The sequence below is a fragment of the Haliotis cracherodii genome, unplaced genomic scaffold (genome assembly GCF_022045235.1).
Source record: "Haliotis cracherodii isolate W230 unplaced genomic scaffold, xgHalCrac1.p SCAF_2, whole genome shotgun sequence".
In the NCBI taxonomy this organism is placed as follows: Eukaryota; Metazoa; Mollusca; class Gastropoda; order Lepetellida; family Haliotidae; genus Haliotis; species Haliotis cracherodii.
This window is the reverse complement of record NW_027266275.1, coordinates 53124736-53152590: the sequence shown is the minus strand read 5'-3', so window position 1 is coordinate 53152590 and position 27855 is coordinate 53124736. Positions and strand designations below refer to the sequence as shown.

The 27855-nt window shown below is 36.2% G+C and overlaps 1 protein-coding gene across 7 annotated transcripts in view; it reads left to right on the top strand.

Annotated features, from left to right (window-relative positions):
- The window catches only part of LOC139468223 (ankyrin repeat and fibronectin type-III domain-containing protein 1-like), a 212748-nt gene extending 188508 nt beyond the window's left edge, over nt 1-24240 (top strand). For all 7 annotated transcript variants that reach the window (XM_071250046.1, XM_071250045.1, XM_071250047.1 and 4 more), the window contains 18 exons: nt 1543-1694; nt 3614-3721; nt 12625-12703; nt 14237-14340; nt 16473-16606; nt 16953-17031; nt 17392-17505; nt 17944-18132; nt 18342-18455; nt 18591-18690; nt 18840-18975; nt 19211-19324; nt 19496-19714; nt 19924-20090; nt 20890-21011; nt 21190-21369; nt 21781-21881; nt 22169-24240. In XM_071250046.1, coding sequence (XP_071106147.1) covers nt 1543-1694; nt 3614-3721; nt 12625-12703; nt 14237-14340; nt 16473-16606; nt 16953-17031; nt 17392-17505; nt 17944-18132; nt 18342-18455; nt 18591-18690; nt 18840-18975; nt 19211-19324; nt 19496-19714; nt 19924-20090; nt 20890-21011; nt 21190-21369; nt 21781-21881; nt 22169-22891 — 2935 coding nt within the window. In that variant the 3' untranslated portion in view covers nt 22892-24240. The remainder of the gene's footprint in view (nt 1-1542; nt 1695-3613; nt 3722-12624; nt 12704-14236; nt 14341-16472; nt 16607-16952; nt 17032-17391; nt 17506-17943; nt 18133-18341; nt 18456-18590; nt 18691-18839; nt 18976-19210; nt 19325-19495; nt 19715-19923; nt 20091-20889; nt 21012-21189; nt 21370-21780; nt 21882-22168) is intronic.
- Nucleotides 24241-27855: the final 3615 nt, after the last annotated feature.

Below are 27855 nucleotides of genomic sequence, written 5' to 3'. Positions count from 1 at the left end.
GGATGTGTGTCCCATGTGGACTCTTTATAAGTTGTTCAGCATTTCATTTAAGTGTACCACTCATGCATCATTTAACATTTAACACATCATTCACAAATCTGTGACCCACACTGGTTTAATCTATTTTCAATGGAATTAAGCTAGGTGTACTGCAGGGCTGCATAATTACTCCCACCCTTTTAATAGTGAACTCAATCAAAATCTATCATATAGCTATTTACAGTATCCAGCCTTGCATTAGACCAGTACTGTTCCCGACCCGTTACAATGGTTATCCAGTTGTGTGTATTAAATATTTAGTACCGCTTGGTTACCCACTGTCTTAAATATTGGGTATAATATGCTCATTCATGAGGCAGTGCGGCCCAGACAATGGGATCAATTTAAGATATTTATAACCGTGAGCCCCCCTGGTACTGGAGTATGGTTACTTATCACCACGTTACCCTGTGATATAGGGGACTATGTGTTTGCGGAGTATGTTATTGATATGAGCAATACCTGCCTCATGTGAGACAATATGCGAAGTGGGACTTTGCAAATATTGCCTGTCCTTGGCCACCCTCAGTTAAATCCAGGCTGTGATGGTACCAAGATGTACATAGATTCGGAAAATATGTTACGAAGTATGGCCAAAATGTATACTCCTCGGCGGCTGTTGCCATGTTTGTCAGAAAGCTATAAGGATGATGTAAAATCAAGTGATGAGGAAGATGACACAGATGATGATTTTGACTTTGAAGAAATGTGAGTAGCATGAAGAGTGGAAATGTTTACAAAAATCTAAAGTCCATCAATATTAACAAAATATTTGTATGTTTTATCTGCTTTTAGATTTCAGTAGGAAATGATATATAGTAGGTAATGTATATACCTTGTGTAAGTTGAAACTATGAACTTACATTTATGGCAACTTGTTCTCAACTTGGAATTATGTTTCATGAGGAGTGATAGTTTCAATAAAAAACTATAAGAGTCGGGTATTTAACAATTGTTATACCTGTCATATCGCTTCGTATGTTGTTTCTTGTGTTATTTCCGATGTTGTTTCTCATGCATGGAGTAATGTCTGGAACATCTCCTGTATTGAATGTGATTCTTGGCAATGGTTTACTGTATAGTCTGTATATGCATCCAACCTTTTCTGTCTGTCTGGAGTATTATCACTTTCTATTTTTTTTTATTTTATAATAAATTGAGATGATTGGACATTGACTCTTTCAAGACATTAGCTTTCCACTTCACTTGCAAATTTCAGTCTACAGAAGCATCTTCTGCATATGACATGTGATACTGTTTTGTCTTGAGTAGACACTCTGGAGTCTTTGCATCTCCATTTCCATAATGGTCATGTCAGAAGATGCTCGGAATGTTTTCTTTTACAGATATGCATGTTATTATTAACACATGATGAATACAGGCCGAAACCATGGTGGTAAAAGCCCCAGCCTTGAACTCAAAACATTGGCATTCCTTTGATTTTTCTCATCATTCACCTTCAAGTTGGTGTGAAATGTTGACAGCCATTTTTGTTGTTTTCAGTGGTGATGGACGAACTATAAAGATATTCACAGCAGATGACCTAAGCATGGATGGCATGCCGGCTTTAACAGCCTCACCCAGTGCCCCAGCCTTCCTCAGTAAGGGTGGGGCACCGAGCCCCTCCCCCAATCGGCAACCAAGATCACTTGTTGGTAAGTGGACATATTAACCTTTATTCTCTTCTATTGTCACCATGGTTTAACAAATTTTGTTAGTCATGAACTCATGCAGAGCATGGGGGCCCAGTCGTCTATATCAATGCAATTCAAAGTGCTGAGTTGCATCCCTTTGGCAGGACAGGAACCTATGATTGTGGGTTTGAATTCTGGTTTGTCAGCACCATAGACATCTTGTAGTTTTCACCAAAGAATAGTAAACTCTGTCACTTCTGGCTTTCCTCCCACATCAAGCTGACAATCTGTCATTTTACTGAAATACCATCCAAAGTTGTGATAAACACAACTCACTCACTCAAATTGACTCAGGTTGTTGATTATATTCCATTTAGTTAAACTGTAAGTCACATTAAATTTCTTGTCAATGAAATATTACGTGTTAATAAAAAAATTTCTGCATAATTAATCTGTGTTATATATATATATATATATATATATATATATATATATATATATATATATATATATATATAACATTAGGAAAAAATAGATGTTAATCACTGATAATAATGGTAACATTGCATTCATGGAATAAACTGAACTCATACACATGACAGGTTTAGTAACAAGTATAATATGTTCACACAATGTTTCAAACTGATAAAACTATGACATATTTTTAACAAGCTAGAGTGAATCATGATTTACTCATTTATGAACACCTCATCACCCTATAGGAAATATGGTTGTGTCTCTGAGTGTAGAGACATCATCTCACTGGAATTACTGATCATGGTTCATATTACTGGATTCCACATCCTACAGGTTACACACAACCAAATGTTTTCCCATAGACTTCTATAGTAATGTTATATTTTTTTTAAAAATAACTAAGCATTCAACAGCTATTACCTGTACGTGTGTGCACAGTTTGGCCTTAGAGCAGCAATAAAAAAATAAAAAATGACTAGCTTAGCCAGCTCCTCTTCCGAGTACAGGAAGCTTAACACACCACCCCCAGTTTCGCACCAAATGTCACTTACTTGAAAATAGCTGTGGTCACATTCAGCAAAAGTCATCATGTTGAAAAAGAGAGTCCAAAATATAGAAAAACATGGTCAGTTTTAATAACTGGATGGATGTACATTTGAAAGACATAAAAATCTTACAGAATGTCCTCCAATCACAGCCTGCAGATATCTCTCGATCTGCACTGAAGGCTCCCTACGAAAACCGCACTGTCCAAACTGGTTCTGATTTGGTGTAGTAGAACCTGTACATTGTTCATAATCAAGAAGCTTTTTGAAGAGGTTAGCAAAATATAGTTCTTGGGCCATCTCCAGGTTTTTGGACACAGGAAGCAATATACTTTAAACACCTAACAGAACTTAAGAAACAAAGTCTTTCTTTCAATCATTGTTCCATCAGCATTCTATTCTGCCAAAAGTGCTTCACATGACAGATAATCAATTAAACGAAGCTGTAAGGTCGACATCTTTGCAACTCTATAGATTCCAGAACTGATGGTGGGCCGAAAGATGTGTGTTCCATTGATACCATTTTCAGCTTTTCCTTTACCATTATGGTTTAAAAAGTTTTAGAAATTGATTAATTTGAACATTGTGAGAACTTGAATCATACTTACAACACATAAATGAAAGTGAAGGCTATTTTCTCTTTGAGTAGCATTAAGAATTGTTCTATGGTTCTGTGACAAAAGGGGGCGTAGGTGGTCAAGTAATCTAAGATGCTGCAACTAGCTGTGGCATGCTAGAGGCATCTTGGGTTTGAATCCCTGTTTCACTTTAATTACGACCCTTGGGCAATCGACACTATGCCTGTCTTATAGGTATCATGCTGCGACATGATACTCTTATGATGGAACTATTGTACAGGATTATTCAATAAATTCAGCACTGATAATTCTACTATTAAAAGTTACTGATTTTTTTCAGTGACGCCAAGAAAGAAGGGGTCCAGCAGTGACCTTGAGAGTTTATCTCCTGCCAAGATGGAACGACGGCGCAGTGAAAAGGATAGACGGTCATGTTATGACATCCATGGTAAGTGTAGGAGTCTCTGTTAACAGCTGACCATGAACAGTGGACACTCATTGTCCATAAGGCATTGGTAGCCACTTAGCCCTCAACTACAGAAACGAACTCTTCTTGCTACTTGAAAATCTAACATTTTTATTGATACATGATACAGTTACCTTAATATAATACCAAACACAAAAAAATACCAAAAATGCAACTGATTACAATTAAATTTGATTTGATTTAAAAGATTATCTGACGAAAATAAATAAATACCAGTTTTGACGACATCATCGATGTAATATTATTTTTTACAAAAATATTTTTTTTTACTGTTTCAAATCTAAAATATGATGTTTAACATTGCAAACTAATCATTAGGTGAGTCCTCTTTCGTATACATGTCAAATGTAATCTTGACATATTTGCATGAATTCTGTGTCTTAGTGTTCAAATGAATATTGAAAATATGAGTAGGCCCATATAACTGAATAAAAACAAATAAATCCTTTCCATAATAATAAGAAATCTGTGGTAATGTAGAATCCATTGTATGATTCTGACTGTATCATAAGCTTGTGTTCATGAATCGCTATCAAATAGTGACGATATACACCCGTTGAAATGTATTTACCTCAAAATGTTATGAGCTCAGTCAGATAAGAAAGAAGCCTTTGTGAGTGGCAGAGCAGTAGAGCTGATTAGCAGAGTCATGATCTAGAGAACACTCAACCCTCTCTGAGTAGTACACAGAAGTATGACGTTTCCCTTCCAATAACCATTCTCATAAGTGTTCTTATACGGTGACGTATGTTTTAAGGATTTGTTTGATCAGAAAAAGCACATAGGCAAAGGAGTAACCCATCTCATTCAATAGCTATATTCTGTCACTTTTCATTAACGAAAGTTACTATTTTGTTATCAAGAAAGCCAAGAGCCTCTGCTGAAGCTCGACTGTCTAGTGGTTTGATCCTGAAATAGCGCACTCTTTTGGCAAAGAATTGTCCATGTCAAGCACCTCCAATGTGGTAGATTTGCTAACTCAGCAGTAACTACTTTGTACTATTTTTGTGAGAAAAAATGCTAAATTTGGATATTAACTGAGGAATAATTAGACATTATCCTATCGGTTCATACCGGGCCCTTGTTGTGGGGGTCTTGTAACAAGATGATAAATAGACACAAGGTCATGTACCACAAGGAGTAGAAACACTGGTGGTCGTCATTGCCCTGAAGTTTATGTCAGAAATCATGTTTCACTAATGAACTGATGTATTTAATCATTTGTTTGGCGTTCCTTTAGTTAATTTGATATACAGTATGCTTTGAAGAAGAATTGGTTGGAATGACAAAAATGTTTTATTAATGTGAACTGTGCATGTGGTATGATTTTATGACTGCTTGTGACAATGTGATTGATTGATTATGTCAAACTTATCTGAAAGACTGCAAACATTTATTCAATTGATGTGAGAATCATGATATTCATGTAAGTTCCTATTTACATTCAACAGTTCATATTTTATATTAGTCATCAAATACCAGAAACTAAATGCATGAATGAAAGATGAAAGTACTGAACTGATGAAATGTGCATGAATGATAGATGAAAGTAATGAACTGATGAAATGTGCATTAATGAAAGATAATAATAATGAACTGATAAAATGTGCATGAATGATGTATGAAAGTAATGAACTGATAAAATGTGCATGAATGAAAGATGAAAGTAATGGACTGATAAAATGTGCATGAATGATGTATGAAAGTAATGAACTGATAAAATGTGCATGAATGAAAGATGAAAGTAATGGACTGATGAAATGTGCATGAATGAAAGATGAAAGTAATGGACTGATGAAATGTGCATGAATGAAAGATGAAAGTAATGGACTGATGAAATGTGCATGAATGAAAGATGAAAGTACTGAACTGATGAAATGTGCATGAATGAAAGATAAAAGTAATGAACTGATGAAATGTGCATGATTGATGGATGAAAGTAATGAACTGATAAAACTGATAAAATGTGTTTGAATGATGGATGAAAGTAATGAACTGATAAAATGTGCATGAATGAAAGATGAAAGTAATGGACTGATGAAATGTGCATGAATGAAAGATGAAAGTAATGAACTGATAAAATGTGCATGAATGATGTATGAAAGTAATGAACTGATAAAATGTGCATGAATGAAAGGTGAAAGTAATGAACTGATAAAATGTGCATGAATGATGTATGAAAGTAATGAACTGATAAAATGTGCATGAATGAAAGATGAAAGTAATGGACTGATAAAATGTGCATGAATGATGTATGAAAGTAATGAACTGATAAAATGTGCATGAATGAAAGATGAAAGTAATGGACTGATAAAATGAACATGAATGATGTATGAAAGTAATGAACTGATAAAATGTGCATGAATGAAAGATGAAAGTAATGGACTGATGAAATGTGCATGAATGAAAGATGAAAGTAATTAACTGATAAAATGTGCATGAATGAAAGGAGAAAGTAATGGACTGATAAAATGTGCATGAATGAAAGGTGAAAGTACTGAACTGATGAAATGTGCATTAATGAAAGATAAAAGTAAGAGACTGATAAAATGTGTTTGAATGATGGATGAAAGTAATGAACTGATAAAACTGATAAAATGTGTTTGAATGATGGATGAAAGTAATGAACTGATAAAATGTGCATGAATGAAAGATGAAAGTAATGAACTGATAAAATGTGCTTGAATGATGGATGAAAAATGAACTGATAAAATGTGCATGAATGATGTATGAAAGTGATGGACTGATAAAATGTGCATGAATGATGTATGAAAGTGATGGACTGATAAAATGTGCATGAATGAAAGATAAAAGTAATGAACTGATAAAATGTGCATGAATGAAAGATGAAAGTAATGGACTGATGAAATCTGCATGAATGAAAGATGAAAGTAATGAACTGATAAAATGTGCATGAATGAAAGATGAAAGTAATGGACTGATAAAATGTGCATGAATGAAAGATGACGGCTTAATCTTACTGGAACATGTTTATAATATTTCAAATAAATAAAAACACAGCCAAAGGAATTTAATTTAGTTTACTAAAAAAGAGTGATCATTTTTATTCAATACACAAACGACAAACAGTGATGTTATTACACGTCTTCTAATGCTGAAAGACAGCAAGTTTATCTATCAAATGGTGTTTGATAAGACAAGTGAACCATCAAATTTAACATATTAGCCGTGAAATGTGAATCTAACTTGGGAGTACCACTATCAAATGAACACCTCTCTCTATGTTTAAATGTATTAATGAATGCAGCTTTGACAATAAAATTAGAAACTTTCAGTATTAAATGTTATATGGCATTATAACAATACAGTCGTTTTTATACAAAATAGGAATATCTACAGACTTTAAGTACTACTTCTGCAATGGCGATGATGAGATGTGTCCCACTCTTTTATGATTGTCATAAAGTTAGAAACTCGATTGATCAATTTGGTATGAAACACAAATAGATACTAGTGTAGAAGTTACAAACAATGCTTTCTGCTTGGAGACCCTGACCAGGGCATTCTGCTTCATCACTGGTTCATAATTATAAAGCATTACATATATTTATGTGCAAATACAAGGAAACTAACTTCAATATCACTCAACTACAGAAAATGTTAAGACATAATTATGACATTAAAAAATTCATACATGGGTGTGATATCACATCTTTTCCAAACAAATGGCCTAAAATTGCTGTATATTTGTCTTTCATCTATCTTCCCTCCTATCCACATTGACATCTATCTTTTCTTTATATACTGCATATTATCTCCAATTTCTATTTCAAATGTTTGAAAATGTCATGTGAGGATGTAGGGACGACAAATAAATAATAGCTATTTTCTGTAATAATAATAATAATAATAATAATAATAATAATAATAATTCTTGCTTTCAAAATGTCACGCTTGCATCCCAAGTACCGAGTTGTCTGACTCCCCATTGTTCTCGATGCCTTAGGTATGGTACCTCCCAATCTGTTGACTGATATTGAGAGAGTACCTAGGTTTGCTACCCTTCTGACAATCTGGATACTGCAGAAGGCTGCAGTGTTAGGGAGTCTTCACATTCTTCGAAACGTTCTGGGTGGGTTTGGCTAGGCAGCGCTTCCTGGGAGAAGTCCCATTCCCTGTCTGGGCTGCGTGTAGAAGGGGCAAGGGCCCTGATCTGATGATGAGCCCAACCAGCCTGACTGTGCCAGGATCACCCAAACCCTCTTTGCTGCATTTTTTATTTTAATCTGTAAATAATAATGATAAAAAGAAATTAAAAAAACTTTTGTACTTCAAGTACACATGTATGTGATTGTTCTTATATAGATCTACTGTTTTAGAAATAAACGTGGGATGTTAATAAGATGTACAAGCTTTAAGAATATTTAACCTTTTATAAATAATGATGACACCTGATTACAATCTAACCTTGGCAATGTCGAACAAGTCCTTTTTTTTAACAGGGGGGTAACATTTGGTATTTCCTGTGCACCTTATCTCCCAATACAGATTGTCATATCTCCCACATTTTAATGCAATCATTCTGCAATTGCGTTTATCTGCACAACCCAGCTACATCTATATTGGGATCAACTTGCTAGACACTTCTCAAACATAATGTTGTCCATATAATGACCTCATCAGGTTGAGAATGCATGTTTGAAACTCCAGAAATGACGTCATGATAGAACAATGTTTTATTATGAAATAAAGCTTGCTTCGTTGTTCATTGTTCGTTGATTTATCATGTAGCTATCTTATATTTGGGAATAGTATGTGCACTTGTGATTCCATTGTTAACTGTAAGTTCTTTGAATTTTAGTATCTCATTCAACTCTCTATACAAAATAACACTTAGACTTAAATTATTCAGTTTGAAATACCAAAATGTAACATTCTTAATCTTAAGTGCCCATATAAGAAATGTATTGCAATCTCAAGTATTCTCTCCTTAAAGGTCCTGACATATTTTCAGTATCAATGCCCTTGAAATATTTCCTTGACATAATGACATCACCATTCTCATCGGAATCTATTTCTTGTTATAGTGGCTCAAAATAAATCGGCAATTAGGTTTTCTCCTTAACTAAATTAACCAAGCTGTGATGTCTAATAGACAACTATTGCCAAAGTCTGACAGTCGGAACGACAGCCATGATATGCTGCTCGAAAACTCATGAAGATGTTCTTAAGTTAGATTAATTAGAACATTACCAGGGGATAATTACATTACTGGAAGTTCAGTATGATTTTTAAATGTTCTGTCGCCATGGTTACACTCAGTACAGACATTAAGCTGAAGGGTTACCTGGTGCTGCATTGTGGGATACTCCAGAAGCATCGTTCGTCTGGTGTCCGCCATGCATGATTGCAGTTCGGCAACCTCTTAATTTCTAATGTTTATCGTATACAGGCACTGTTAAAACTGCCAGGCATCTCGGCATTTAAGAGCCTGTTGAAAGAAAGTTACAATGTTGCTGACATTTGTGAATCTTGATGTCTTATAAAGTTAAGATTAGTTACAGATAACAATTATTTTGGGAAATGTCTTTTAAGAATGTTACGAATTTTTTTGGTATCCAAATGGAATTTCTCAGAATATGTAAAATTCTATTCACCCCTGGCTGAAAATAGCATTCTTATTTAAAAAGTTTAACTAATTAGTCAAATATTTTGGTTTTATGGCATATTTGTGATAAAAAACTTTGTTGATGAAATTCTTCAGTATTATTTTCTATTAAAGTAGCTTAATTTTGTTATGTTGATTCCCTTCATATTTCATTTGTTATCAAGTGCTTAAATTTGTACTTGGTTTTTGTTTCATTGAATGTTAGCGCAAACTGTGTCAGTGCATGGGAGGTAACTCCGTAACGTGTTTTGTAACAGTTGAAGTGGTTATAAAATCACTATTGTTGCAAGATACTGAGACCAGCAAATCAAGTGAAATTCTTACATCTGTTTATGAAATTGTTTAAAATCAAATGGATTTAAGTAGATCAACTTGAGGATTTTGCATTGAAAGATACAATTTCCACAAATCAGAAGTATAATCTTACTGCATCAATGTCCTGTTGATGGTTTTTAGGTACTTAATTACTTCAATTACAATCACAATTTCAACAACCACATATTAACATATCTGACCAATAAAAAATTGTGTTGAAATATACAGTTTACATAAATTAAACGTATAATCATACCCGCAGTATTTTCAAGTTGAAATATCTTAACTTGAATGACAATAATGACAACTAGTAGCTTCACAACCATCACCTATTTAAAAGTCCATCACAGTTTAAACTTTATAAATATCCTCACAGAAAAGAATCTGACACTGAGACAACAACATACAGGACCTAATCCAAGTTAAACCCCCTTCCCTGCCAGAGCGTGGTGTGCCTGTAGATACTGGAGAGGTCATGACATTCAGGTGTGCTGCTGATTGCAGTTGGTCTTGTCAGAGGATGATCACCTGTCTCGTGGGACATCCTTCTCTTGTCATAGATACTGTAAATGCTGATGAGGCAGTTGGGTTCCCCTTTACATGCTATTTGGAGAATCATTGTTTAGGAACAGGACGTTTTGCATTTCCTTCTCTAATTTATTTACTGTTGTATTTATTTCAGTTATCTGTTAATGCCTTTTGTAATTATGGCAAACATGAGTTATGGAAGAAGCTTGTTTTTAAGGCCATGTCTTATAACTAATTTGTCACATTTAAAAAAAATTAAAATGCAAACATGTTATATGATGAATGTATGGAGTTCTTTCACAGATCATATTGTCACATATCCTTTTTTATGATAATAAACTGTCATTAATCAGGCATTGATTGTGATTGTGAATTTAATTATATATTCTTCCATATGAAATCACATGTTTTTATTAGATGCTCAGAAACTACCAATTTATCTATTATCTGTAAATTGAGACGGCTGAGATAATTATCAAATACAAAACATTATTATTAATAATTCCACGGCTGAGATAATTATCAAATACAAAACATCATTATTAATAATTCCACTTATGATCACTTAGCGTGCGAGTTGAATATATTTTCCTTGTAATCTTCGGAATGACATCTGGAGGAAATAAACAATCTCTCTAAGTAGTAAGGTAATAAGATATAATAAAATATATTTAAACTGTTATTTTTATTTATTACCAGGATGTGTGGTAGACTGGTTAATAGTCCCTTCATACACTGTCCTCATGCTACTTAGTGTGACGGTAAACAATAACAATTAACATGTCTAATTACATATCAATTATGCACCTGTTATGTCATATTCAATAATAAATACATTCCCTCTTGTCAAATTAGCCATGAATTAATCCTTATGGCACCACTAGCTTGTATATTGTTCTGATGATCTGCCAATGATGACAGACAAAGGGTTCCAGATAGCCCTATTATGACATCAAAGGGTATTTAACGACAGGTGATATAAGCCTGGGATTGGGCTGTGAGGTAGAAGCATACCTGGGTCTGTTGAGAACACACCCTCAGGCTAGAGCTGTTTGCTACACTCCAGACTCTGTTAGCGCTTGCATACAGTGTATAATACAATCTGTCTCAGCCAATCAGAATGAAGGGACGTTTACTTTTGGAGTAGAAGAGTTTATCCTGTGTAAATTTCTCTCGCATTGGACGTGTTTGTTGAACAACTTGTCTGAGAGGCCGTTGCAGGTGAGGTGATTGTCGCATTTGAAAGCGATCAGCGTTTGTGATTGGAATATACCTTGCAGGAAGCCTCTGCACCAGGCTGATGATTAAGTGTTTTCCTTGAGGACTTTATTTATTTATTGTGTTAATTCAGAATCTATTTTGAGGTAAGAACCTGTACTGCATTTTAATTGTATTTTTGATGTTAGTTAAAGAGTATTCTATGTTAAAAATAGATTGAGAAGTACTTTAAACCCAAACAAAGTTTTTATGCCCAATGTAATGTCATGTTACCATGGCGAAAGTTAGATGTTGCTACACTTCTTATGCCAAATCAAAATCATTCCTCTGAATTTCAAATATCAAGCATGCATATCAATATGGTAGCTGCCTTTTTTTATTTGTTATAAATTGAAAATATTTACAGAGGTTTGATCACATGTAATATCAATTTAAAGAACAATTTAAATATGATTGATATTTTCAAATATTTCGATGCCAAAAATAATATTTTTGCTTTTGATAGGGTTGCTTAGTGATATTTACTTACTTACTTACTTTGGAGATTTAACGTGCGCTTTCCGACTGATGCGTATTTCGCACAGTGATATTTAGCTATTGCACCACTTGCCCTGAAATGACTACAAATTATTTTCTTCTTCGAAATGAAATGTATTTTTACCAACATGTTTACCCTTTACAAACGATTTGTTTGAGTAAGATAGATCAAATCCAAATGTTCAGTTCAATTCAAAACTTCTTTTCAAATCCAAGTATTTGGTTCTATTCAATACTTCATTTTAAAAACTGGCATGTTTTCAATTAAGTAAATGAATTGATTAATATAAAGTTAAAATAGATTTGAACTTCACTGATTTGTATCAAGTTTTATGTGTTCTGGAGTGATATTTAAATAAGTGATTTTATTGTTTACCATCCATTTTCATATTTGGGGAAAAATAAATGTTTTAATCATGTCGTTGAAATTTGAATTTAACCTCATGTATTTCTCACGTATTTCGCAAATTGTTTACCTCTGTGTGCCCACAGAGGAAGAAATCGAGATGAACATTGATACAATATGGTGACGTAACGCCTATATTATTTGTGTCCCAAACTATTGACACTGGCTTGTTGAATGTTGAAGCTTGTGATGTTGTTGCCCTGTTTAATGTTGAGGCTTTTGTCTTTGCAGGACTGTTTGATGCTGTGGAACAGCAGGACATTGATGTTGTCAGGACTATATTGGACACCGGAGGAGTTGAGCTTAACAGGTGAGTGCCAAGTATTTGCGGATAATTTTTATTGAAATAACATTTTCAAAGCTGTCTGCAATATTCAGACATTCTTGTCCTTGTATATGGAATATAATCAGCAGGAGAAAGAAAATTTATAAAGTAATTGTTGAAGTGTTTGTCATGAAAGATATAACTTTACTTTGTTATTTAATGACATAATTTAATAGGCAGGTGTACCTTTTCTACAGAAAAGATCTTGTTCACAGGTGTAGAAATGGGATCATTTTGCCCGAGGTCCCAGGGTCTATAATCTAGTACTAGATATGAGATAGGAAGACAGTCAAATATTTGCCAAGAGCCATGACACTATCAGCCAACTGAGACATCAGCTTTATCAGTTTTTGAAGATGACCTTTACCAACATGACTAGTTGAGTGTCATAAAGTCAGTGGCACACAAGGAGACACTTTTATTGCTATTTGTTGGGTGTAGCTCTGAAACATTGTGACAAAAAATAATAGAAGATGCTTTCCATAAAAAGTGTCATGTATTCATGTTCTTCCAACTTCTAAAAGCCTATTAAAGACTGCTAGATCTGTTCTTCAAAAAAATTCATTTTGAGAAATAATAGTTAAAATAACCATTTTTCCCATTTTATTTTATGTTTTTTTCTTGAGGCACAAATAAGCAGAAAAGTTCACATTAAAATAATCAATTAAGAAACCTAGCTATGTTTTGACTCACAGCCCCAGCCTTCACTGACATCAAACATGGCTGGCATGTTATAACAAGCCTGGTTGGGGTCAGTTGTACTGGAAGAAAATTGTTTATGTGACTATGATAAACTCCCCTGTGAATAATCCCTTTGAGAGTTGAGTAACATTAGGAAAAGGATTCCAGATATATTATGTGTCCTGCTGTGTGGTGGATAATCCTCTCAGTTCCTAAGATATGAAGGATATTTCTAAGAAGATTATGATATTAGGGTTGATATGAGGTTTGTTGTCATACATACAGCACCATAGGTGATGGCCACAACTACTTATTATAGTCTCACAATCAAGGTCTTGTCAACACCTCTGTAACACCTTCCATGTTCCAGTGTCTTTGAAGAAAATGGACTATTTATTTCATATCAGGCTCTGTTTCAATGAATGTATTTTCACTGTCTATAAGCGAATGGTAAAATGCCCACTGTTTAGGTTTGTTGTGAGGTACTGGTATGTATAAGTTACTGGCACCCTTTACCTATCATTCCTTTTATCAACAGTTAAAAGCAGGATGCATTTTGTTTGGTTTAAGGGTTATTTAAATAAAATCTTTTCCTTCCATAATAAGCTCACATTTTAAGAAGAATATTTTGCTTATTACATGTATATATAATTATATATAATTCATTCTGAGCTAAAATATTTCAGGGATTGAAGAATCTTTCTATTTTCTTTTTTTGCAATATTCTTAATGGTAAGAAGAAATACTTGTATAAGACTGGCCCTCTAGAACGCTGAAATTAGGCAAGACAAACATTGTTGTTTGCTCACAGTTTTGAAGGTAATGTTTTGTTTATAGTGTCAACAGCGAGGGTTTGACCCCCCTGGACGTGGCCGTCATGACCAACAACATCCCCATGGCTAAAATGCTCCTCTTCCACGGCGCGAGGGAGAGTCCTATATGTAAGTATCTAGGCATCAGGACAATTTATGGCCTCTACTTGGAGCCAGTGTCAAGTACTGGAATATTTTTAGTGAATTTTGATTGAACCTAGTTGGGGAAGAACTTTGTGAGAAGTGTGATGGTTTGCTGTTTATTTGCATATTAATAAGGCTTGAAATAGAAAATATGTCATTAGATGCTCATTTATGAGATCTTTGCATTTAACAATTGGGTGGATGGTACATAATGCATTCTGCAAAAATAAGACTAAAGACTACGTTATAAATATGATTTTATTTCTCGGCTGTGCATTTCCTGTCTAGTGAGTCTAGGTGGTAGTGTCCTGTGAAACTAAGACATTATCTGTGTAATTAGGAAACCTGTTGGATGGATATAGACTGTAAGACTTGAGTTAGATTGTAATCATACTTGCCAGAAGTGTCAATTGGCCCGAGCCAAGTCAACCATTAGAAACTAATATTATATTGGAAGAGAAAAGACAAGGTATTTCATGGATGACAACTGCTTTATTCTATCATGTGGCAATATCACAGTGGGGGATACCAGAAATGGGCTTCCCGCATTGGACCCATGTCGGGAATCAAACCTGTGTCTTCGGCATGATGAATGAAAGCTTTGACCTCTAGGCTACCCATTTTGGTATGAACATTGCTTGACAGTGGAATGAGGACCTGTACCAAAACGTGCATTTATATTAGAATAAAGAAGCTGTCAACATACAACCTACTGTTTGATTGGTATTCTAGAAGTTGGTGAGCAAGTAAGAAACCATACAACTTTATAGATAACAACTTCTGGTTTATTGTTATCCAGCTTGATAACTGTGTAAAAATCTACATCAAAACATCGCTGTATGCAAAAACAAACCAGAAATTGTTATCCATAAAGTTAACGTTTTCTTACTTACTGTTCTTTCCTACTTCTAAAAATGCCAATGAAACAGTTTATGTTGGAAGAGTGAAAACATTACCCACTGGAAAGCCACACATTATATTCTGTTATGAGGTCTGTAAGCCTCCCACACTTAGACACATTTAGTCTCTGGTCGCTCAAAGCTTCACTACTCTGGACTAATCTTATTAAAGCTCAATCTAAGACAGAGTATGTATTCACAGTCCAACTTGAGAAGTTATAACAAATGACCAAAGGTCCTAGCATAAGTTCCCACCTGAGATCCTGCTGGACATTGTCCTGGGTGTACTGAAACAACACACTTGTTGTCCCTGTGTACCTTATGGCTTGGACATGGTATGGCTGTGTTGTTTCACCCATTTACCTCTACTCATGTGATCAGCACTTCCAACAAGCCCAAGCTTGCCTGTAATATATAAAACTAGCAGATCCTTGGTCCCTACTCTCATTGTAAACTGCATCATGAAGTTCCCCAGTCTCCTCAGCCTTCAGAAGAAATTAACATATGTGTTTGTTCACAAAGACAAAGTTGCAGGTAGGGGAAGATTCTTAGGAATTGTGTCTCTCTCCTAAATATGAATTGGTTAATAGTGTTTTAAGATTGTGTCACCAAATATATATATATGTTTAAGGAATAGAAACCATTTTTGCATAGTGCCTAGAAAGGTGTGAAAAGTTTGTCACATCAGGGTGTCTAAAATTGCATCAACCCCATTCTGCACTAGCATGCCAAATCCAACAATGTACTTTGCTTTACAAAATCAGTGTTGGTAATGGGTATCCTAATATTGCTTTTTCAGTGTTTCTGCACACCTAACAAATAACTGAAAGGACCCTGTGTTTTCAAACATTTGTGTCTGTGACCTTATTGGTGTCTGAATTAACCTTTTATTTCCTGTTATTCTTTCTTGGATCATGCACTCTAAACCGTGGTGGTCACAACAATGGATTTAGAAGAAATAAATACAAAGGCATGCCAAACTAAAACATTAAGATAAACATGTAACTAGCGTGTGTTTTATTTACATAGTGTATTATCAGGTACAATAACACCCCATTGTGTTGCCCCTTTGATTATTGTCTCCCTCCATGCTCCCCCACATCTGATTGGCTGGGGAGGATGATGAGGAGGGCACTGTCTGGGATTGCCAGCTATTAGGGATGTAAGTGTCACAACACACACATACAATATTTCCTGACTTCCCTGTCTTGCTTGCAGTTCAACAAGGTGACTGTCGCTTGGACAAGCTTGAGGCTCTCATAGCTGAGGCTGAGAAGAAAGTTGTCGACTTCACTGCTGCTGTTCTCAACAGTTCGTCGGGAAATGCAAACATCTCGCCAGCTCAGCAGAAGGTAAATATGCTGGGACATCATGGTTGCAATTTTTTTTTAGAGAAGAGGGATTTGGGATTTCGTCCATTGAATTATTTGAGTTGGAGGAAAGGCATTTGCACTGAGTGGTGTTCAACCGCCCTTTGAGTAATGTCCTCTGGTAATGAATACAAGTGAGGGCTGTAATGCAAGTGGCCATGTTTTATTAGACAAATATAAGCATTGATCTCTATAATGTTAGAAATTTAATAATTTCAAGTATGATGTGTGCTTGGTAGTTGAACTGGTTCGTTAGGATTCTCTGATGGATGTGTATTTGGATGGAACATGTTTCGCATTTTCAATGTAATGTTTATTTGCATTGCAGGAAAATGAGACTCAACTAAGTCACTGGGAGTTCCGCTACCGACTTTTGAAGAGAATGCGCGCAGGGTACGACCATGCAAGTATGTACAACAAACCTTACTTTTTGTTATACTCACAGCTTTGTGTAACACCTACAGAAAGAGTTGTAGAAAATTCAGAAAACAGAAAATGCTGAGGCTTACTGCATGTTGTTGTTCAGGTAGCAGCAAAGGTTTTAGGTTTTTAAAAGTAAACATTGTTAAACTTTGTTTTCTTGAAGATTTTGAGATGCTCAGTTATAGTACACAGATGACAGGTAGCATTTGGTCATTGAGAAGTTAGATGAAAAACACTTTACATTTTGTGGATAACAACTTTTCTGAAACTAAGAATATAAGATTCCTATCCTCAAGTCACATTTGGTTGGTATGGCCCTGATGTTAATGTGTTGTGTTTTCCAGGGCCTCCAGATGCTCCCACCAATGTTCGTCTCAGCGTCGCCAGCAGTTCCTCGCTACTAGTCAACTTTGGGGAGCCACTGAACCACAATGGAGCTGTAGTCACCAAGTACAGAGGTGAGACTGGAGCCATAATGACATAATTTACAGATTCTGTATATTAAGTAGTTTCTATATTGTGTGCTCTTTCAGTTTGAATAAGAACAAGTGTTTTGTAGGTTTACATTGGCATTAGTTGGCTGTTGACGTAATCTTGATGTGTTGCCATAGAAAATCATAGTAAAATTGTGTATATTTATTTAAAATTGTTTGTAATTTGTATTGGGCTTTCAAAGTGTTTTGGTATGCTCATACAATTTTGCTTATTTCATAAATATTATTGATTTTGGTTACACTATTATGTATATAATGTATGGTAGATGGATTTATGTACAGTTGATTTCACCAAGAAGTTTCCGTGGTAGATGGATTTATGTAAGTTGATTTCACCAAGAAGTTTCCGTGGTAGATGGATTTATGTACAGTTGATTTCACCAAGAAGTTTCCGTGTTTCAGTGGAGTGGAGCAACTCGGAGAACTTCACCACTGTAATAGGGGAGGTAACTGTGGAAGATGTTCGTCAGCTTGAGTTTGAGATTCAGGGTCTTGTGAAGGGAAGTCAGTACTACGTCCGAGTGTCAGCGTGCAATATGAAGGGTTGTGGGACATCTACCCTCAGCAATCCACCTTGTGCTGTCCCATCAAGTATGTATACTTCTTTTGTTCATTAAACAATATGTTTTTCAGAAGTAATTAGTTTTGATAATATATATATACTGTACATCTTTTATTTCTACTATTTATTTTCTATAATCATTCCTATTCAATATTATAAGAGTGTTGGAAATAAGAATGTATTGTTACAATAAGAAATAGGTATGATTGTACTAATCCTGCTTTCCATTGGTTGGCAGACTGGCGTGATGTGGATGGTGTTAGTCCCCGGGTAGACGGCAAAGTGCAATCTCTACAAATCCTTTTCCATCAAGTCAAACAGTCACGACCGTCTGATGCCTCAGAGCTTAAAGGTGAGGAACTGATAGAGAATGTAGTACTTATTGCAATGAGACTGTTTACAACAGACTTTGTATTCATGGACCAATATGTTGTTGCTATATTTATTCATTGTGTTAGGCTCATATGAATGCCATTTGTTTTGGCAGATTCACGTCACCGGTCAACTGATTCCCCTCAACAACGGAAACGAATTAGCATCAAGAACCTCTTCATCTCTGCACCAAAGTTCCAGAAAAGTCTCAAGAGGTAGGCATCTGATTCTATATGAACCTTGAATATCTGAATATCAATTTGCCTTCAGTTCAAAATCTCATGGTAGAATCAGTTTATATAAAACATCAACAAACCTTTCTGAAAGCTGAGTGTGTACTGACCAGCTGTTTTCTGTCTGTCAGAGGGGTGTACATGGCGTGTCTCCTGTACAACGAGGACAGAGTGTTGGTCACGTCCGAGGAACAGCTGCCCATCATAGAGGTAGACGAGAACTTCTCGGGCACATCTATACAGTCTGACCTCTACTGGATGATGAAAGTATGTATTAAGAGCAGTAACAAATTGTCGATTTGAATTCTCTTGTTCCACCCATACAAAAATATGTAGGGTTATGATGTTTATATATTTATGTGGGGAATCACTTTCTCATCTGCATAAATCAAAACAGTTTTGCTGAAATATAAAAGTGAAGGGAAATTTGTCCACTATTGAAAAAAAGAAATTGTTTTATGACTTGTAGATTACTTGTTATTCATGTTTGTTGTATTTTCAGATTGCATGTACATGGGATGATGTGAAATCTCTGCGTCATGACATGGACAAGAGTAACAGTGCAGGGACGGTTCACTTCCGCAGCAAGTTACTACAGGCCGCTTCCACATTGCAGGTGGGTTCACTTGCCTGGCTAACTCACCTGGCTTAGCCAAGACATTTCTAAAAATTCAGGACTCCCTTTCAAATCTCATGATGTAAGGAAGAGCTAAGGGAATTAAAATGATAAACATTAAATTTTGAAATTATTTTTGATTGATATGTTGTTTTTTCTCTCTCCACATAGTCTTCCTTGGGTATCCATGATCTGGGTCAATTCTACCACAAACCTCTGAAGGATCCGAATGGCAGCATTGTTCTCATCACCATCAACCATATTCGTGAGACCAAGTTTGTCGCCCTTGGATCCGGCAAATGGGTGTCTCTAGGCAAGCTGACTCGAAGACAGTCATTGGCTGGCATCGACATGAATGATGCTAACAGTTTACTCCTGAGTACAGTACCTGTAAGTGTAGCCCTCCGAAACTCAGAAGTTCTTGATATTATTTTTTTGTGATATCAAATATATGAAAGTAATGCAAACACTAAGTTGACATTCCATTTATAAAGTTCTGATAAATTACCATAATGTGGTTAGATGAAAGTAACAGTCACATTAGGTGATGTCCACTGTTTTGTTATGTAATGCTAATTAGCATGACTCTGTTCCTCCAGGACATGATCCTATACCACCAGGTGAGCAGCATCCCCCTCCCACGTGGCTTGTACCTGGGATACCTCAAGATCCACGTCTCTGTGGAGAAGCTGCAGGTGCTTGTCCAGCACAAGATGCCCAACGTCCTGCCACATGTCAAGGTCAGGGACTGCCCGAATGTATCCAGGTACGCACCTAGTTTTCCTCATAATTCCTTTTCAGACAAGCAATTTGGCACCTGTAGATTAATATGACTATGAGCTAATAATTTGTAACCCCTTCCATGAGTTTTGGATCTCCTGGGAATAATTTTCTCTGTCAACCTACGTGTGTATAGGAGAATATTGTGTAACACTTCATTACATTGTTTTATAGAGATGTCCATTAGGGGAATATTGTGTGATATTTCAGTACATTGTTTTATAGAGATGTCCATTAGGAGAATATTGTGTAACACTTCATTACATTGTTTTATAGAGATGTCCATTAGGGGAATATTGTGTGATATTTCAGTACATTGTTTTATAGAGATGTCCATTAAGGGAATATTGTGTGACACTTCAGTACATTGTTTTATAGAGATGTCCATTAGGAGAATATTGTGTGACACTTCAGTACATTGTTTTATAGAGATGTCCATTAGGAGAATATTGTGTGACACTTCAGTACATTGTTTTATAGAGATGTCCATTAGGAGAATATTGTGTGACACTTCAGTACATTGTTTTATAGAGATGTCCATAAGGAGAATATTGTGTGACACTTCAGTACATTGTTTTATAGAGATGTCCATAAGGAGAATATTGTGTGACACTTCAGTACATTGTTTTATAGAGATGTGTATTAGGAGAATATTGTGTGACACTTCAGCACATTGTTTATAGAGATGTGTATTAGGAGAATATAGCGTAACACTTCAGTTTATTGTTTTATAGAGATGTGTATTAGGAGAATATTGTGTGACACTTCAGTTTATTGTTTTCCAGAGAGGAATGGGAGTATCTGCAGAGCCTTGGTTCTGATGAATCTGTGATGAAGCCGAGCTCCACCCAGCAAGAGTTCCGCACCAGCATCAGCAAGGCGTCACGCAGGCTTCTCTCCATGCTTGGTATGTTTCACTCAGTGACTTCCTGTACATATTTTGAATACATTCCCATCACCCCATCAGTCTGATGCACAGATGTATGGTTTTCTGATGCACTGAAAAATAGTAATATTGTTGCAAGTATATATTTTCTGAAATGATTATTGAATCATATCTCATGTAATATTCCTTTCTGTGTCAGGTATCTCTCCCGATGTGGACCATCGTGTTTATGACTTTGAGGTGATTGAGCTGTCGCCTCAGGTGTCTTTCATCCTAGTTCTGCCCCCTGTTGAGGAAGTGTGCATCGTGCCAGGTCAAACTGATGACCTCACAGACAAGAAGGACCTCTCCTTCCTTCCTGTGCAGGTGTTTGAGATGAGTGAGTACACAATTACCTGCTATTTTCATTGTTGATTTTAAAAAATGGTATGAACTCCTATTTTGGGTTGCACTTCTACCAGCCAATTTTGTTTTCAGTTATTCCCCTGTAGGGTAGGGTTTTATTCTGCTTCCATCAATATTCCAATATATATATACAGTTAGGGACACCAGATATGGGCTTCACAGACCCATATAGGATGTAATGTGTCATTAAAATAACTGTGTAAAATGTCACTGTCCCAATATTAAGAATGTCTTAACCAAATAGCTTGGGACTATGAAGCTATATGCTTGGGGCTATAACACTAACTATGTGCTTGGGACTATGAAACTAAATATGTGCTTGGGAGTATGAAACTAACAATGTCTTTGGGACTGTGACACTAACTATGTGCTTGTATTATTTCAGTCAACTACTACACATACCATCCTGAGTTCATCTCGCGCTACTCACGCTTGTCATCCATCATTGAGATGGATGTCAACCTAGCACAGCAGGCTCATCGAGAGGTAAGCAGATCACTCTACTACCTTTCTGTATGGGTATCATATTCTTGTCACCATTACAACTGATTTTAGATGTAATCGTTATACTTTGTTATGTAAAATTTGGTCAGTTGCATTGTTTGGTTGCCAGGTGGTTAAAGCATTTGGTCATTTGCCAAAAATGTCCATTGTTGTTTCCTTTGCTAGTATATTCCTAAACAATATTAATTTGATTTATGAATAGAATTGTTTAAATGTCCTTCATAGATTTGCCACATCCCTGTTCTTACACATGGCTTTGTTTTCACCAGGCATTCTCCAGTGATGAGCTGAGCACTGCTCGAGTTCGAGTGGAAATCATGGTGCAGCTACAGCAGACACTGGAGAAGATCTGGAAGAGTGTACGTTGGGTGATGGACATAATCACTTATGCACGGGACAAAACGACCCGTGGTGGCATCCCTCTAGGAGCCATCTCCCAGTACTGTGACGACAACGGCACTCCAGAACCAGAACGGCGATCTCGGATCCCGGACAATAACAATTCCTCATCAGCCTTCTCCTGTGATTCCAATGAGATCAGTGTTGGCAAGGACAATCGTAAGATTGCCAAGTTCTATGACCCAAATGAAGATGTTCCAGGACAGTCGAGTGAGAGTGAAGCCGGGTCATCTAGTCATGCTCCATCATCTGGTGTGCTGCGCGTGTACGCTGCGTACGAGACAGGACTCTCTAAAGGTGTAAGTGTAAAGCTTCATGTGACCACCAAGACATCAGCTCGGGATGTGATTAATCTAGTCGTCAGGCAACTCAACAAAGCCGTCATTACACGTGGTATTGATGGACCTCTCTACACAGAGGATCAACTATGTGACTTCTGTTTAGTGGCTGTTATTGGTGCAAGGGAACGTGTGCTTAGAGATGACTATGTCCCATTGCAGCTCCAGAATCCCTGGACGAAAGGTCGACTGTATGTACGTTTACGGAATAATGTTCTAGCTGCAATCCAACAGGGTCATGCGACAGCCGTGTAATGTGTTCCAGAGGCCCAATGTTCTCACTGGATCTGTTCAGTGTTCAAATGATGTGTGTATACACACATAGGATGAGTGTGGGTGCAGGTCACATTGACCTGGTGTACACCCCCTGGTGTGATCTCAGTGCTCCTTCATTAAGTGCTACATTAACAATGTTGCATTCTGCACAATTTGTATATAGTCAGTTCTGAATGTGTTATGTGACATAAGACATGTGTGCAGAGACAGATACCAATTTAAAATATCTTTAGAAAATCCATTTTGTATTTCTAAATCAAAATTTACCTGAAATGGACGAAACGTTTTACAATCTGTATGGTTCTTGGCTTTATTTCAGTGATTGCTGCACACTTCTACAAGGTATTCACTCTCCATGACAATTTCATAAATAGTTATGAAGTCAAGTATTGTTCTTTTGTGTTGGCATAATTCTGGTCATGAATGTTTCTGCTAGAATACTCAGAGATATCAACAGCATTTAGTATGCAACTACTGTTACGACAATCAAGCATGTGGATGTGTTTCATCTGAACAAACTGACATTTTGTGGACAGAAATGTGCACTTGCATTGTATATATCTAGATGTATTTGTATATATGTTACCACAGAGTGTAGAAAGTCTAAACTATTTATACCAAACAAAGAAGAATGTGATACAGTGTTTCATAGCTCAGTGTAAGTGTTTGTATGTTCTACAAGAAGTGTTTTAATCAATACTTTCCTGAAGAGTTATCTTAACCTTAAGATTTTGCATTATAAATTTATGCAAAAACATTTTGTGTTAAATATTGCAAATTATGCAAGGTTGTTCAGTTATTTTAAAAGCTTTTGAATATTGTTATAGGTATTTATTTTAACAGTAAGCCATTCCAGTTAGTCTAGAGTCTACTAGTGAGTAGTTAGATTCACCGAAGTGTGTTCATATGAGATGCTCCAATTTCAATAGAGCCCAAAATATTCCACAGTTATGTCACAGAACATCATTTTTCTCATTTTGATAATTTTACTTATTGTTCTGTTTTTGGATTTAATGATTTAAAAAAAGAATATGTCTCTTAAGTTTGCTTATTGTTATACTGGTGGTATAAAGTTTCACTAGCCAAAAGCCAAAAGTTATGAACAAAGTTTTGTTTGGATTTCCTGCAATGTAGGAAGAAAGAAAAGTGACCCGGTTTGTCATACTCCTATGTGAGTAGTCTCCCCTGTGAGAGTGGTCTCCCCTGTGAGCTTGTATATTGCCTGCACAACATGATGTATTTATTGTTGTAGACTGACGTCTTTCATATGTCTGTGATCATCATGATCAGTGTAATCTGGTCTTCATTCATATTGATTATCATCAATAAATAACATGAGTCATGAATACACTTGTCTGTTTTGTTTGCTAAATCAATATAAGGCCAAGTCTGGATTTAACAAATCCACAATTAGTTATACATGAATGTTTTGTTATTCAACAACAGTAATAATCACTGCTTGGTAGATATTATGCTAAATCCAGTTGGTATGGTTACATGTGGAGTTACCTGGTGGGTATTGGTGGTGGGGTATCAGTAGTGCTACAAAATACTTATTAAAGCTTACCAGGATCTTGGGAATTGTCATGAATGAAATATGTTATGGTGAGCTAATGGTTCTCTCTTACCACTACTATAATTAGTAAACCATATGTCTAGAAAAAATATAAAGCACCACTCCACTTTATTTTCAAATATCCTGAACTTCAATGTTCAACTTCAGAAAAAAATACATATGTCATTGATCTAATTTTAGTAAATGTCTTAAAAATCTGAAATATCCACCAATACCTGAATACACACTGAAATATGTAGAAACACTGGAACATATTGTTAGATAAAGAGTAACAGAGAAGGCAACTGGAAGGTTTCAGCTTCAGTCTATATATTTCACTATAGAATGCCAAATTGTCAGAAAAACAAGATGAGTAGTTTATCTGATAAATAAACGACAATTTGCGGTTGTTTATTGTACAATAAAACACTGCAGGGAGAATAAACCATGAGGGGCGCAGCCCTTAGTTGTTTATTCACCCTGCAGTGTTTTATTGTATGATAAACAACAACCATGAATAGTTTACTTCTTATATCAACAGACTATTTAAGGATGTTGAGCAAATGTATAAGCTTTAAAAATATTTACCCAAATTTTGATAATGATGACTTACTGAATAGAATCTGACCTCAGAAATGTCGGACAAGTACATTTTACGGGTGGGATAAGTTGGTATTTCCCGCATATTCTCACAATCCTTGAGTTGATTATCTAATAATAAAAAGTATAATAATAATTATTATTAATAATAAGTGCATTTATAATGCACAAGGTTCCATTCACTAAGTGGATGCCCATAGCGCTACACTATTATTACCCCGGTCAATGGATCAGTGAGCACTCGATCTACATTCTCAGCTCCCTCGGGAGTATACAACCCAAGCTGCCTGTGAGGCACTAGAAGGTTAACAGCCACATTACCATCTCATCCTACTGGGTACCCACTCACTGCTGTGTGAACAGAGGCACAGTTTGAACAAAGTCACTTGCCTAAGGAGACACCACAAGTGGTACATGTGCTTCAGTGTGGGGCAGGACCGAAGCCCTAGAAACTCTCAGGAGTTAAGCTGCTGAACGTGGTCACCCATCCAACTACTCTCCGAGAGCGACTTTGCTTAACTTCACCTGATTTGTGATCTGTTCGCTGTGCACAGGACCACGTACCTTTTCTCCCTGTACCGAATGTCATATCCCTCTCATGTTTGGCAGCGTTCTACCACTGTGCATCTGCAAATCCCAGCAATGGGTAACAAGTTACTAGACGCTTCCCTCTCAAAAATATCGTTGTCCAATATATGATGCCATCAAGTTGCAAGCGCATTTCAAATCTCCAGAAATGAACGTTTTAACGTGAAATAAACAATGCTTTGTTCTTCCTTGCATAATATTAAATAGTAAATGGTGTCAGGTGCCAGTGTATATATTAGGATAAACCAATCCTTCTCCCCATCACTATGGTGAGTTATCAATGTAAGCTACATTAGGGAAAACCTATATTGATGTAGTACTCCTAGATCTAGAAAGATATAGTGAAACTTGATCTAGAAATACTAGATGTAGTAATACTAGATGTAGGAATTGTAAATGTAATAATACTAGATCTAGAAATACTAGGTGTTGTTACAAAGATGTAGAAATACTAAATGTAGAAATACTAAATTTAGTAATACTAGGTGTAGTAATACTATATGCAGAAAAAGTAGATGTAGTAATCCTGGATGTAGTGGGGACGTGTTCTCCCTAAAGCTGTGTGGTCTTTTGACTATAGAACATCCCTCGCTATGTGTATAACACTTTCTGGGGGTGTTTTATAGTAAAACCAATGCATTTAATTATCGTAGTCAGATTTGGATTTGGATTTTTGTCGTTAAATTACCCACACACTTCACCGCAAGACAATAATTAAAAGCGACTAAACCCTTAGCCACAATAATTTTCTGCTGAAAGTCAATTGTAAGATTCCAGCTATCACGCGCATGTGTTTATGAATTACTTTCAAACAATGCTGATACCACGTGTTCGTGAAAAGGTAAGCGTACAAACACATGCAAAGGCAAGCCAATTGTTCACCTGAAAATCCAGGAACATATGATACAAGCCAAACTAGGAAATTGCATCGGGCACATTTGGATATTTCATTCACGTGTCTACCATAACACTTTTTAAAAGCTTTACTGAGGGCCTTGAATGCTGTAACCTTGATCAAACAACGTTTGAGCAAGAGTAAACTCTTTGACATCTTGGTTGAAAGATAATGCTTGATTGTACCCAAAAGTTGTGAAATGTTGACACCAAAGCTGCGGCTGCTGAGGTATTGCCATATGAAGGGACAGTTGACTATTGGAAAGTTGAAGTCATTCCTCTTGTCATACAGTCTTTATTTTTGTCACTCTCAATCTTTATGCACAAATCTAAACATAAATTAGATGAGGCTGACTCACTGGCCCCCTTTATTTCTAGTTAAGGTGTGTATATCAGTAGAAGGCTGGTTGGCTATGTGATGGTTACTGAACCATATCAGATCATCGATGTACCTGAACGAAAAGTTAAAAAACTTCTTGGCCCAATTACCTTGACTTGACTTAGCCAATCCGATCAGAAATTCCGATTCATATGCATAAAGAAACAGATCAACAAGAAGGAGAGCACAATTGGTGCGCACGGGGATACATCTACATACCTGCATCTTGCCTGAATGTCTTACCGTCAGATCTTACACAATGTTATCAGTCCAGCATGTCGCATAGTTTTTCCAGTAAATTTCAGATGGCATTTGCTTTCATGTGTGACAAATTGCCCTGAACCTCTGAAGATAGATATGTAACTGTATGGTCACCACGTTTTGCAACAAAAGCCCCATGAATCAAGGAAAGAAGTTTTGGCTTAAGTTTGGCTTATCATGTTGGATAGTGGTGCACAAAGTTAAAGTAGGTTTGACAGAATGCAATTTGGATCTTTTCTGAGATTGCAAATTGTCCATAGATTTGTATTAATTCCACTTGTCTCCAATACTTTCTGAGACTATAAGACATGTGAAGATCCGGGGTAGAATCGGTCTTCAGCAACCCTATCTTGCCGTAAAAGGGGACTAACGGGATTGGGTGGTCAGGCTCGCTGACATTGTTGATGCATGTCATTGATCCCAATTGCGTGGATCGATGCTCATGATATTAATCACTGGTTTCTCTGGTCCAGACTCGATTATTTACAGACTGCCATCATATAGTTGGAATATTGCTGAGTGCGGTGTTAAAAAAACAAACAAACCAACCAATCTGAGACTATAAAGAAAGTAATATCTTGGTTGTATCAAGGATTATGGTTAAACTGAAAGACAGGGATTTGGTGGTACATTTGTTGCATCCAACAATATATCTCTCCTTGTACG